This window comes from Onychomys torridus, chromosome 17 (assembly GCF_903995425.1).
Source record: "Onychomys torridus chromosome 17, mOncTor1.1, whole genome shotgun sequence".
NCBI classification, from domain to species: domain Eukaryota; kingdom Metazoa; phylum Chordata; class Mammalia; order Rodentia; family Cricetidae; genus Onychomys; species Onychomys torridus.
In genome coordinates, this window is record NC_050459.1 from 31,154,870 (window position 1) to 31,169,199 (window position 14,330).

At 40.0% G+C, this 14,330-nt stretch overlaps 1 protein-coding gene across 1 annotated transcript; it reads left to right on the forward strand.

Annotated features, from left to right (window-relative positions):
* Positions 1-3,638: 3,638 nt before the first annotated feature.
* C17H8orf48 (chromosome 17 C8orf48 homolog) lies at positions 3,639-7,042 on the forward strand. The gene has a single exon (XM_036166934.1). It carries the CDS (start codon positions 3,774-3,776, stop codon positions 4,653-4,655), a length of 882 nt encoding a protein of 293 aa, XP_036022827.1. The 5' UTR covers positions 3,639-3,773; the 3' UTR covers positions 4,656-7,042.
* The last annotated feature ends 7,288 nt before the right edge of the window (positions 7,043-14,330 follow it).

Genomic DNA, 14,330 nt, shown 5'->3' on the forward strand with positions numbered 1-14,330 from the left:
TGATATAAAATGAAAAACTTTCAGTGGAAATAAGCATCATAAGTAAATAAAAAGACAAACTGTTAGAGTATCTGGGACTTATGCCACAGGAAAATGAATCACAATTCCAGCACAAAAAAAAAGTGTTTTTGAATGCGGTAAAATAATTGAAAAGCAAAAATTTAAAAGTGCTAAGGTAAAATGGGTAGAAGAAATGAATAACAATACACACACCAAAAAAATATAAATGATACTATTTATATAAAAATCCATTCGGCTTCACTAATAATAGCAGAGATTCAATTTCACATTACATTAAGACATAATTTCAGATATGCAAATTGGCAAAGGCCCACAAATTTGAATGAATGAACCAAGAGCCATGCTATATTTTTATACAGTTTCTGGCTCAAATGCCAAAGTGATACTCCTTACACTGGGCAATTAGAAAGCTCCATGTGTCTTTAGTTTTCACCACAGTAATCTCACTATTAGGAATCATCTTGAACATATATCTCCTGAGGTACAAAGAATAATTAGAAATGTTCATCAAAATATGGTACATCCTTACAATGGGAAACAATTATTGAGAGAGACAAGGAAGGGCATCTGTATGTTGCTTCTGGGTGACATCTTGACTATATATTTTAAGGGCAAACAATGTAGAAAGTGTGTAGCAATGTATACCATTTTCTCTTTCCAAAACCAAACTAAACGATGATTTTTTTTTTTGAAATTATCTCTGGTGAAGACAATGAGAAGGACAGGGCATGATTGTGGGAGGTATCTTGTGTGAAGTGCCATGAGAACTAGGGTCTCCCTTACAGCTCCCATTTAGGGAGGAGGAGGAAGACAGAGAGGAGGGAGGGAGGGAGGGAGGGAGGAAAAACGGAAGGTAAAATTTAAAATTTGCCCTAGTGAGACTGACAAATATGAAATGTCTGGAATATCACTGATTCTCAAGTTAGTTGTTTTCCATAGCCATGAGATAGAACTTGTAAGGAAGAGGACATTAATTCAAAGAAGTGAAAAATGTGTTATTTCTTTGCAAATTTAGTAAGAGTTGTTTGTATAAATCTGAAGAAATGATTCTGAAGTTTGTAGATAAGTTAGATTAAATATAAATAATTCTGCAATATAGTTATTGAGACACTGAACTACTATTTAATGAACTTTCTGGGATATATATATTTCCTATCTGTCAATTCCATGAGGTTTTTTTTTTTTTTTTCATTTGACGATTGAAAACAAGAAATGTTGACTGTTTCTTACTGTGTTTTCCTCCTGTGACTCCTGATTGAATTAGCATTTAGTAAAGCTGGTGGAAGTAACCTGTGTCCCTCAGTTTGTATGAGGAGAGTTTGGGGTAGGATGGGAATTTGCAACTCCCTACTACTCTCTCATCCCATGCTTTCTTACTTCTTCACTCACTTGAGATGTTCAATTAATACAACAATAATAATCTGAACATTCTGCTTGCTCACACATATCTTCATATTCTCTAAGAAGCATAGAATGCATCTTTGCCACTGCTACAGAATAGCTTAAACTTTGCACACTCAACATGGATGAGTCTCACACTTGGAAGTTGATAGATATGTGTTCCCTTTAGTTTACAGACTGGAAACAACTAATAGAGACAGGGACTTTTAAAGAGAGACACCTTGAAACTCCACCCTGCCATACAGCTAAAAATGACAGCTTCTATGTTTAAAAATCAAACTTTGACCTCTGTTCTTCATGAATATTATCTGATGGTGATAGTATGTTGCAGCTCTTCTTCCTTAGACAAGTTATTAGAATGTTAAACTGTCTACACAGCTTGCTGCTTTTGTAAAGAAATTGACTAATGGTATGATTCCCGATTCATATTTTCTATTTCAGAGACAGAGTAATTTCACATTTACATTATAAAGTTACATTATTTAAAATATAAAAGCCAGGTTAGTCTGGCTATTTGGCACATTGAAGCAATTAGAGGGTGTGTTGTAATGAAGATGGAGTCCTTGTTCGAGGGGAGGAAATATGAATGGCATGGAAATATGAATGGGGGAATGAGGGAGGAATTTGGGATACAAATTTAAAATAAAAATGTGATTTCTGTTGGAAATCCCTTAGAGCCACAGTTATCTGTCTGCTCTCTTTAATTTGGCTGGAAGAAAGGGAAGTTGGAAAGTCCTTATCTTTAAATGAAGGCCGATTGCATTTCTCAGATGATCTTTGAATATTTCAGACAGCTGACCTTGCCAAAGTAAGAGAGGGGGTTAAAGATCAAAAACTGTGTGTGTGTGTGTGTGTGTGTGTGTGTGTGTGTGTGTGTATGGTGTAGGGAGGGAATGAAGGAAAACAGTATGAGTTTGGAAGTCCATTCCCTTCTCATTCTACCATGTATAGGACCTAGGATCATCATCAAGCTTGTCAGCATGTGCCTTTATATGCCAGGCCATCTGGGTCTAGCCTCTCCCCAAGCCCATCCCTCCATCCCCTCATCCAAAAAGGTAAGGCCTCTTATGGGGAGTCTGCAAAGCCTGGTACATTCAGTTGAGGCAGGTCCAAGCCCCTCCCTCTGCATCAATTGTCTCACCTAGGCAGAGGGCCTAGTCCAGTCCCAGGCAGCCTCCACAGCTGTTGGTCTAAAGTTCATGAATTCCCACTAGCTTGGTTCGGTTGTCTCTGCAGGCCTCTCCATCATGATCTTGATGCCCCTTGCTCGTAGAATCCCTCTTCTCTCTCTTCAACTGGACTCCTGGAGCTAGGCCTGGTGCTTGTCTGTGGATCTCTGCATCTGCTTTCATCAGTTACTGGATGAAGGCTCTATGATGACAGTTCGGGTATTCATCAATCTGATTCCCAGGGTAGGCCAGCTCAGGCACCCTCTCCACTATTGCTAGTAGTCTAGGCTGGGGTCATCCTCGTGGATTCCTGGGAACTTCCCTAGCACCAGGTTTCTCCCTATCCCCAAGATGTTTCCCTCTATCAAGATAATCTAAGAGAATTCTTGAGCAGTTGCATCTGCAGCCTACATCTTCAAAGACTCAGATGTACAGAAGACAGAAAAGGACTGTGAAGCCCTTCCTGGGGAAATGTGACTTGAAGGAGTAATAATCATATAGCAAGGCATATAGAGAGGAGGGTAGCAACCTGGCAGTCAGAGGGGACAACACTTAAGAATGTGGTTTGGGAAGCTGCAAAATCTTCAGAATCCTGGATCGACTGTGCAGAGGCACTAGAGAAAAAAAAAAAATATGTGTGTGTGTGTGTGTGTGTGTGTGTGTGTGTGTGTGTGTGTGTGTGTATTATATTTTCGTTTTTGTTCTAAGGCATGTCTACAAACAGCTTCTCCCTTGGCTCGAAGACAGGCATGTTTTTGCTGCAGGCTTTAGGGAGCACGTTTTGTAAAAACTATTCCTTGAGGCAAGCTGCATTATTTCTTTTGTCGCAGACCACCTGCCTGTCTCTATGGAAGTGCATAGCCTGGTCTGACCGGGAGGAAAACGAGTTTGAGGCCTTTTCTCTTGAATTACAGTGTTTTAAACAGCACTCCTGGCAGCCTAAAAGCGGAATAAAAAGGCTGTGGAGCCCGCCCAGGCAGGGGAGGAAAAAGGGCGAGCCACCAGAGACTACTCACTGCGCATGACCGGCGCGCGTTGCCACGGCAACCCGGAACGGCGTACCCGGAAGCCTTGGCTCCGAGCGCCCGAAGACGCCACAGATCTTGATCTGTCGGCTCATGTTTATTGGTTCCAGGCCCATTTTTGACCAGGGCAAAGCAAATGAGGAACTGAGTCCGAGACATGGAATGGCCGTCTGCTCAAGAGCCAGGGGACTCAGAAGAGCAAGGAGGCCCGGCACAGATGGACGTATGTGCCACTCAATTTTCTGAAGAGATCCTCAGGTCCTGTACTGATGAGGTGCTGAGTAGTTCTGGTTCCATCAGTTCCTCCGGAGAACAGCAGTCCCGTTCCCACACTTCTGAGAGCCCACTAGAGAGTGAAACGCCGACTACAAGTTCAGAAGAACAAGACGAACAGCCAGAACTTTCAGTCTTACAGAAGGATGAAAATAAACTGACTGAAAAGTGGATCAACCACATCAAGAGCAAAGAAATTAATTCCCAAAGACACCAGCCCGACAGTAGACTCCCAGCAGAAACCCCTGCGGCATCCGCCGAAGAACTGAGTGCCCTGAAGTCTTTTTGTTCTGTTAAAGTAAACCTGATCCACCAGAGAGAGGGTCCAAGAGCCAAGAAAAGCAGCAAACAGAAGAGACTGCCGCTCAGATGGATTGCAGAGACTTCAGAGGTAGATGCTTTCCTTTGTCCTGTTCCTGATGAACTGCTGAGCAGAATCTATTTGAAGAACACGAGGGCGACTCTTGCGCACATAGAGGCGGTTAAGCAGCATGTTTCTTCGCAGTGCCCCGGTTGTACTAGCAAACGAGCAGAGCTGGCTCTGTCTGACTTCCTGAAACGAAGTAAGACTCTACTGGAGTCGCTTCTACTCCAGGAGAAAATAGACGAACACCTTCATACCACAGACTTTCTCACCCGTGTTGGGGAAGCACATCGGGGCTTCCCCAGGCTTTCAGACGATCCCAGGATCATCTGGAAGCGAGTGACTGAGAAAATTCAGTCGAGAAACTCTGGCTTTGGAAAGGCAGATTCGAAGCAGGTGTAAGATGACTGTACAAGTACTCTGCTACTTCTCAACCCACTTATCCAACCAGATAGGAGGCGCTGACTGCTAATGAGTATATGAAATGTACCCAACCAGGGGATGGGGACTGTTAACGATTAATGATGATGTGTGATGTGCATACATGTGACTGTTGGGTATTTGAGTAATTACCATCTTTTGTAGAGTGAATTTAGAAACGAATGTAAGATTTTCTTCTGCTTCCTTCACAGAGATCTAAATAATTCCACCCGATAGATTTTTCACGTATGGAAGATAATTAGAGTAGTTACAAAACCTTTATACTCTCGGAGAACGGTAGACATGGTTAGTTTGGAGTGGTGGTTGACAGTACAGAGAGAAAGAAGTAAACAGATGTAAGATAGTTAGGAAACATGACAGGCTGGTTTTGGTGATGAAATGGCTGTGGGGATTTAATAAAAGCTAAATGTTAAAAAGGCACTAGAATTCGGACTTGTATACTTTGTACTTGAATGAATGGTATTTTCCTTAAGACAGTAGGCTGGTTAATTTCTGTCAACTTGACAAAAACTATAGTCAACTGGGAAGAGGGAACATCCAGTTGAGGAATTGCCTCTATCACAGTGGCCTATGAGAATGTGTGTATGGGGGGCCATTTCTTAATTAATGATTAAATTGGGAGGGTCTATCCCACTGTAGGTGATGCCATCCTTGGTCTGGTCGTCTTGGGCTATGTAACACAGAAAGCTGAGCAAGCTATGGAGAGCAAGCCAGTAAGTCATATTTTCCCATCCTTTCTACTTTAGTTCCTTCCAAAATATTTTTGCCTTCAATTCCCGTCTTTGCATCCTTCCATTGACAACTACCAGTAAACTAAATAATTTCCTCCTCCAAGCTGGTTTTGCTTAATATTCCCCACCCCCAGCAACAAAAAGATAAACAATGCTGACATTGGTACCAACAAATGGGACATTGCTGTGACACATCTGACCATGTTTCTTGGTCCTGTTGTGGGAGAGGTTGAGAGCTTTGTGCCAGGAAAGAGGCCTCTGAATGCTCAGAGCTTAGTGACCTGTTGGGAGAGCTTGGAGGATAGGAATGTTGAGAGAGAGGCAGTTGTTGGAAGCCTGGCTTGTAAAGTTTTAGAGGAAAGCAAAGACTATCAGGGATGTTTGTGGGATGTTCTGAATCAAGAATCTGACAAAGGGTCAGTTGTGCTGGTTTCTGTCAGATGACACAAAGAAGAATCATGTAGGAAGGGGAATCTCAACTGAGGAATTGCCTCTATCACACTGGCCTATGGGCATATTATGGGGGCAGGTTCTTGATTAACGATTCATGTGGGAAGGCCCAGCCCACTGTGAGCAGTGCTATCCTTGGGCAGGTGGTACTGGGTTGTAAGAAAGTAAGCTGAGAAGTCCATGGAGAAGAGGTCAGTAAACAGTATTCCTCCAAGGTCTTTGCTTCAGTTCCTGCCTTTAGGTAGCTGCTTTGAGTTACTACCCTGACATCCCTAAATGATGGATATAAGCCGAACAAATCCATTCTCCCCACTAGTGTTTTAATTCCAACAACAGAAACCCAAAAATACAGACAGGAACACTAGTACCTGGCAAATTTGAAGGAAGTGATTGAATGTAATTCTTTATATCTATGTGGTGTGAGATGTATTTGAAACATGTACACTGAGAGTGTAAAGAAATGGGTTATTTGTACTCACAGTTAACAGGAAAGGTCTAGAGGCTAGAACGTACAGGTGCTAGTGGGGAAATCATTGGTACATGGTTAGAAATTGAAGCCATAGATGGGCAATCTTTTCTAAAGTTAGGAGAGAAAACAAAACCAGGGTTAGTTCCAGCTTCTGAGAAATGCCAACTGTGAATGGTTGGGGGAAATAATCATGCAAAAGTAAAGCAATGAAATAAAGACTATGAATATATATTGCATGAAAAGTTTGATTACTGGCAGGGGAAAAAGTGAAGCCGAGGGAATGAATAAAGTACTTATGAAAAAAATCCCTTTTGGTCATTATAATTTTATGAATCTTTTGTTCACCCTAATTTCCAATCTAAGGAAACTATCATTTTTTTGATGAGTACTGTGCTATTAATGGGGAAAGTTACATGTATCTTGGTAACTCACATTTATGTTTTACTTCTTAATAAAAATAATAAATGCTAGCATAGGTGGCATTACTCTGAGATTGTTTTCTACATGTCATATGTCCAACTTGTTTTAATGAAAGAGAAATGTTTTTGTAAGAGTTAGCTCACGAGATTCTGCAGTCACTGCCTCACAATTTTATTCTTTGAGCTAAGCCTTCATTTATGTGTAAATGATCTTTTTTCCCCTGGAAAATGTCTTCTTAGTCATTCCTAAATAAAATGGAAAAAGGTCATTGCCACTTACATAATAACTTTTCAGTTCAAGTCCATATTACATCATACTTTCTCTTTGCCTCTCGATAGATTCACATTTTATACAATCAAAAACTCTGAATAATGTTCCCTTTCGAATTCCCTGTAACAAAGGTCGAACTCTCCTCTATTCGTCAACCAATCTGGAAACCTTAGCCTCATCTCTCATTACTCCTTTTAGAATCTTCTCAACAGCAAGCTGTTTTCAGCAACACTATCATATAGGTTCTCTTCAGCATTTTTGACTGTGAGGGATTTCCCGGCCATTACTTCTCTTTGCAGAATCTTTAACTTTCTGCTCCCTCTTTTTCTACTCTCCACCCTTCCCCTTAGTTTTCAGTTATTTTTCTAACACATGAATGTTTTTAGGTAATTCTGTTAATTCAAACAAACAAACAAACAAACAAAAAACAGCTCAAATTGTCTTAACCTCCTTTACAGAAATAGTTAAAACTAACTGATAACTACACAGTGGCTCTTTCACAGCTAACCTAGAGTTATCTTCTCTCTCTCTCTCTCTCTCTCTCTCTCTCTCTCTCTCTCTCTCCTATATTCAAGCTTCTCTACAGAAATTGTCTTTCCTCAAGCTTTCTTGTTCTCTGTGCCAGTATAATTTACATGTACAGATGTGGGTCAAGTTTCTTAACTGATAACATTTATTTTTTAGCTAGCTTGCTCTCTATTACTTAGTTTATAAATTGTGTAGTTTTAAATAGATACTATGTTTACATGGTCCAAGACTCAGAGGATATGGAAAGGCTTGGTATGCAGAATCTCTTCCCTATGGCTACCACCCAATCCTATTCTGTACTAGCCTACAAGATCTTTGCACTTCCTAAGTTTAACTGTCACTGATTTGAGTATAGGTCATCCAGCTACCCCAAGATAAGACCCTGTTATAGTGAAATCAGGGAACTTGGAACTAATAATCACTAGCAAGGGAAGAAGTATTTCTGCATTATAACCCATAAAAATTTTTAGTCTAAAACACTAGCGTGTAAGGCCCAAGTAGTAGTGATACCTATAAACAATTTGGTTTTTTGTATCTTCTTCCAATACCGTTTGAGCAGATACAAACACCAAAAGAATTTGGGTATATAGTCTTGCTGTAGTGTTGGTGAGTGTTGCCTATGAGCTCAGCCCTTGGTCTGTGGAACTGCTGGAGGACAGTGAACCTTGTTGTTAGGGCCAAATGAGAGAAAGTTGAATCATAGGAACAGTGTCATTGAAAGGAGTACTGGGAACTTCTGTTTCCTTTCCCTTTCTGAGTCTGAGCCTTGAGTTGATCAGCTCCCTCAACCACCATACACTCTTGTTATGATGTGTTACCCCATGACAGGCCCCAATGCCTCAGGAAAGTAAATGGCCTAGGACTAGCTGGTTCGTGTAGATTTGTCTCTGAATCTAGATGATGCTTAGGGAGCCATTAAGGCACACTTTTGGTTATGTCTACAAGGGTGTTGACAGAGAGGAGACTTGTATGTAGCAGAACAACAGAGGAGGCGAAACTATCCATAACTGTGGGCATCGCCACTCCACAGACTGGACAAAAAAGAGAACGAAGTGAAAAAACAGAATGGCAGCCAGTGCCTGCAAGCTCCATTCCTTCGAAGTGAATTATGTCTGTTCCGTTGCCGTCACCCTTAGACAGCAGACCACAGACCACTACAGTCTTTCTAGGAAATCAGGAAATCTCACCAGCCATTATATATGAATGTAAAGGCTTTTTTTTTTCTTTTCTTTTTTCTTCAAACTCAGACTGCTTCACTGGTCCTGTTTCTCCTGAGACATCCTGTTTCCTCTATTGAGAAGCTAATGGATTCTCTGTGTCTCTAGCATTCGGAGAGCCACTTTTTGAGGGGTAGGCAATCTACTAAACCCACTTTTAGGATTGCATGTGTAACCTATTGGCTCCATTCTTCTAAGTGCTCTCCACAAATGAGCCAAAATAGAAACCACACTCATTCTATGGATGAATAATAGTCTGGTGCATGTGCCGTTTTCAGTATGTTCATCTGTTTAATTGCAAGGACACTAAGATAGTGGTCACCCTTTGACTACTGTAAATAAATCTGCTGTGATGTGTCCTGCATCTATTCAACCACCTGTTTCTAATTTTGTTTTATCTACACCTCAAAGGTGTAATCAGGATCCCATGAGCTTGTGAGGATGGGATGTCTACAAAGTCATCAGGGTCTTTGTATGAAGAGTTAGCTGGATTACTTGCTAACACTGGCTTTAACTTTTGTTAGAAACTGCAAAATGATTTCCACAAACACAGCTGTATTTTACAGTCCCCGCGCCCCGTGGTACTCAAGTGCTCCAATTCTTCACTTCATTGGCAGCTTCTTTCTTGTTTTTCATTTAAAAAATTACAGGCATTTGTAGTAGGTGTGAAATGGTATTTGATTGAGCTTTTGATTTTCCTGTTCAAATTTCAAGACTTGAACAACTTTTTATTTTCTTGGTGGTCATTTGTATGTCTTCTCTGGAGAAATGTCTGGTCAAATCCTTTAATCCATTTAAAACTGGGATGTTTGCAAATTTTATTGAATTGTAGGACTTATGTATTTTGATATTAAATTACTCTCATATAAATGATTTGCAAATATTGTTCCCATTCTGTGGGCTATCTCCCTAGTCCCTTAAATCATCTGATGCATAAAACATGTAACTTTAATGAAGTCTAATTTACTATTATGCTTTTGTGTTATATTAAACTATTGCTATATCAAAGTAATTGCATGTTTCCTTAGCTTTTTCTCCTAATAATTGTACAGTTTAGTATTTTATGATGAGTCTTAGAGTTACATTTGTCACAGCTTGAGTATGAGTCCAAATTTTTATGTGAAAAAGAATTCCCGAATTTGTATACAAATACTATTTGGAGTGGCGCTTTGGAAAGTAATTAGGATTAGATGAGTTTAAGAGATCAGGACCCCTACAAAAGCATCCCTGGCTTTGTGAAAAGGGCTTGTGACCTTGCCTAACTCAACCTCAGATGCCCTCCTGCCTGTTACAATACAATAAAAATAAATAAATACAAATAAAGTATATAGTCTGTCTTAGATATTTTGTTGGACAACTAAAACATGGGCTCAGATGTGCCTTTTTAAAGGCAGATTTTGTTAATGGGCCCAATTTCATTATTTTACATGTAGATATGTGGTCTTCTTGATCCCATTCTTTTAGTGACTAGTCTCCTCTGTCAGTGGTGGTGGTATCATAGTTGCAGTCAAGTTAGTCAACTGTATAGAGGTAAAGATTTGCTTATGAACTCTAAACTACATTCTATTAGTCTCTATGTATATTCGTGTGTGTGTGTGTGTGTGTGTGTGTGTGTGTATTCATGTGCACATGCACAAAGTTCATGTATGTGGATGTGCATTTGTGTTATTCAGAGGACAACCTCCCATGTCCTTGTCTTATACCCTTTGGAGACAAGATTCCTTTGCTGTTCACTGCTGCATACACCAAGACAGCTACCTTCCTAGCTTTTGGTGAATCTCCCATCTCTACCCTCCCGTCTTGCCATAAGAGTGCTGGGATTGTAGACATGGACTCCATGCCTGGCTTTACATGCATTCTGGGGATTTGAACCTCAATCCTCATACTTGCATATCATGTGCTGTGCACATTGAGCCAACTTTCCGGTCCTGTGTCTTTTCATATAACAGTAGCACAATGCTTCATTATTGTGCTCCGAGTTTTGAAATGAAGAAAGGTTCTAAGTTTTCATATCAAGAGTGTAAAACAAAAAAAAAAAACCCACTTTTCTTCTTTCTAGGATTATTTTGGCTATTGGGGTTCCTTGAGATTTCATATGATTTTCATGTAGATTTTTACCATTTATGAACTCTCTTCCCCACCTTGGACCTATGCAGTTTTTAAATACATCATGAATTATTAAGAACTAAGGTATAAAGATATTTCTAAAAAGTCTGAATTTTCTAATACATAAAGTTGTCTAAACTATTCATTTTACAAATACTTGTTAACTTGCAATAATTTTTAAATGGAGAAAAGTATCTTTAAAATATTTGTTTTTATTACTTTTAGCTATGTGTGTGTATGTGTCTACGTGTGGAGTGTGTGCATGATTGCAGGTATCCTTGGTATTAAGATGGAGGTATGATATCTTCTGGAGCTGGAGTTATAAGCATTTCTGAGCTGTGTGACAGGGGTGCTGGAAACCAAACCCAGGTCCTTCCTCTGCAAAAGCAGCACCTACTAATGACTATTGAGTCATGTTTGTTAGTTATTTATGCAGCACTCTTACCCCACAAGGAATACATCCCGAACACGACATATCCACAGAAGAGCTGTTTATTAATATAGGATAGGAAGAGATGTGACAGGCCTGTGTGAAGCACACATGTGAGTGAGGAGAGGAGAGAGGAGGAGAGGAGAGAGAGAAGAGGAGAGACCTGTGCAAAATGGCACCAGCTTTTTAAAGAGTGAGCCGCACATGCGTACAGGACCGCATGTGGCTACTCCATGCATGCCTATAGATTGCATGGCCATGCGTGCTTTACTCAACCATGTAAAGCCATGGAGTCCTAGCCAAGTGAGATATTCTCATCTGGAAATGGCTATTTTGGACTGGAAATAACTAGGCAGTCCGCCGGGAAAGCCCAACCGTGTGGACATATTGCGATTTCCTATCAATGTTTCATCCCCAAGGTGTTAAACTGGAAAGAATTTCCTTTAATAAACTAAAAAAGAATGAGCATCCTCTCTCCAAACTGTTTGTAGCTTTGTCTTAGATTTTCTAGCATAGCTAAAATGGTAAGCCACCAGATCACATGGTTAAAAGCCATATATTTTCCTGACATATTAAAAATATGTCTGGCTGCTTGGAATATTGTTGTACAAATATATTGTCTGTATATTATAGTATATGGAGTAAATAATATGTATCTTTTATTATTTACAATTCTTATATATCAAATCAAAAGATTCTATCCCCAGAAACAAGCTTGTACAGTGAACCTGTTCTAATATGAAATCCTTGAAATGTAAATAATTGATGTGCAAGATTGTGAGAAAGAAGGTTCAGTCCTGATCATCTGGTTCATTTCACATTCAAATCTCAGAACTATTTAGAAACATGTAGGATGTCTAGTTCAGAAGACATGTAATTTAAAGATGCTGGCTTCTGATGGATCTTAACATGGTAGCTCAGATCTTCTGCAATGACATGGTGAAACAGATTAGTAATTAACTGGAATTCTGACTCTCTAGGTGTGGTCCTTCCATCAGTTTTTATCTGGGAGTGACAGATGAGAGGTAGGTACACATATAGTGGGCTTTAGAAACGAGAAAGCAAATTGTAGTTCAACTTCTATTCTTTGTTGACAATACCCTTTGGAACAGAGAATTCATTTTTTTTCCAAATTTCAGTAGACTTGAATACCAGTGAAATTGAAGATTTCAAAGGGAGTGGCCTGCATAATAATAAGGCCTGATTTTGATGAACCCCCTCTTGGCTGAAGTATTAATTGGGATGTAGGAGATAGTGTGATGTGGTCCTTTCATTCAAACTTTGCTTTAGATGCCAGGACTAATGATGCCATGCATACACCAAGAGGGCATAAAAAGATTTAGTAACTCCAAAATAGGGGTTTTGGTGGGTGGGTGGAATTTGGCAGGCTTTTAAGCAGTTTTGGAATGACTTGAAGTCACAGAGACTGACTTGGTTTCTATTACAACTAGCAGATGGGGCTAAGGTGATTCAGTCAAGCGGAATGTTCCTTGCTTGACTTGAACCTTCTACCAGTTTTAACAAGAGGGACACCTGGGCTTTTCTATCAGCTGGTCTAGGTAGAGGGCAAAGGATGGTTCTTTAAAGGTATCAGCTGTCAAAGCTCCAAGGAAAATGCAGTTAGGCTTTTAATACAATGTGTCTGTGATGTTTGCTGGACTGAAATTTGCTATGCTTATTTAGTTAAATTTTAACATGTTTTTAACAATGCTCTCTGAGGCCCATAGTCTTGTAATTGACTTGTGAAGGTAGTAGACTGACCATCTTATTTATGAGCCAATACTGCATATTTTGAAATGTGAAATGAGTGTCATGGTCATCATGCTTTACATCTTAACATGTAAAAGAACCAAGGCTAGCCAGAGTTAGATCGCCAGTGATGTACTTTGGTGTCAAGTTGCTCAGTCTTCGTTATCAATTTGACTAGATCGCAAGTCACCCAGGAGGTTTATGAGGCACAACTCTGTGTCAGAGAAAGAGAAATTTTCCAGAAAGAAAAAAAAATGGCTGATGGAAAAAGACTCACTCTAAATGTGGCTAGTTGTCCATTTAGAATAAAAAAGGAGAAAGTGATAAAGTCAGGATGATGCCAGCATTGCTGCTTCTTTGTTTTCTGCCCTTCCCTGAAGTCAGCTGTCCTTCCTCACCACACTCTTCCTGCCATCATATACTGACATCTCTGAAACTGTGAATCAAAACAAATCTTTCCTTCCTTGTTTGTCTCCAGTATTCCATCCCAGTAACCAATAGACTCAGCAAACTGCCCCTGCCATGGGGGTATACTGGAGCCTACTACTATAAGTCACTTCATTAGAGAAGAAGAAAATGCTCTTGTCACTCAGGATATTACAAATGTCTTAGCAACTCCAAACTCAAAGCCTAATTACCAAAAGAGAAGATCAGGTCAGTACATACTTCTATAAGGCGCTTATGAACTTTATAGCCACAACTAGACTAAAACAGCATATATTGTTTTCCCCCAAGGCCTCTATAGAGTAAATGGCCAAAGCCTTATTGAGATATATGGCTGTAGGCAGGATAAGAGTTGCCATTCTGTGCCTAGCATTAGTCACAGACAACCCTCCATCCAATATACATGAATCACTCTGACATGCACAGTTAGGTCTGGGCCAAGACACATAACCCAGGACCATACAAAAAGGGGCCATCATCCACTCCTCTTATGCCAATGGTCAACTTTTGATTTATATTGACTAAATCTATTTCTGAAGCTTGGTAGGACTTGGCAAAATAGCACAGTGCAAATTACACACTTGCCAGAGGGAACAGAGCCAGTCAGCAAGCCAGAGCAAATAAAACAAGACCCCCTTAGTGGCAGTGACTGTTGCCTAAATATTCTGTTCACTGTGCCAATTGTTGTCATTGTGTAGAAATGAGATGGTCTCCTTTTACATACCAAGACTGGTGAGTAATAACCATGGATCAGTGATATGGATAAATGCCTCTTCTCTCACATGGTCCTGTGTAAATTGTCTCAGGCCTTGATGACCTGTT

What these genes read in the sequence shown, in the direction of transcription:
- C17H8orf48 (XM_036166934.1), top strand. Translation starts at nt 3,774, where the DNA reads ATGGAATGGCCGTCTGCTCAAGAGCCAGGGGACTCAGAAGAGCAAGGA.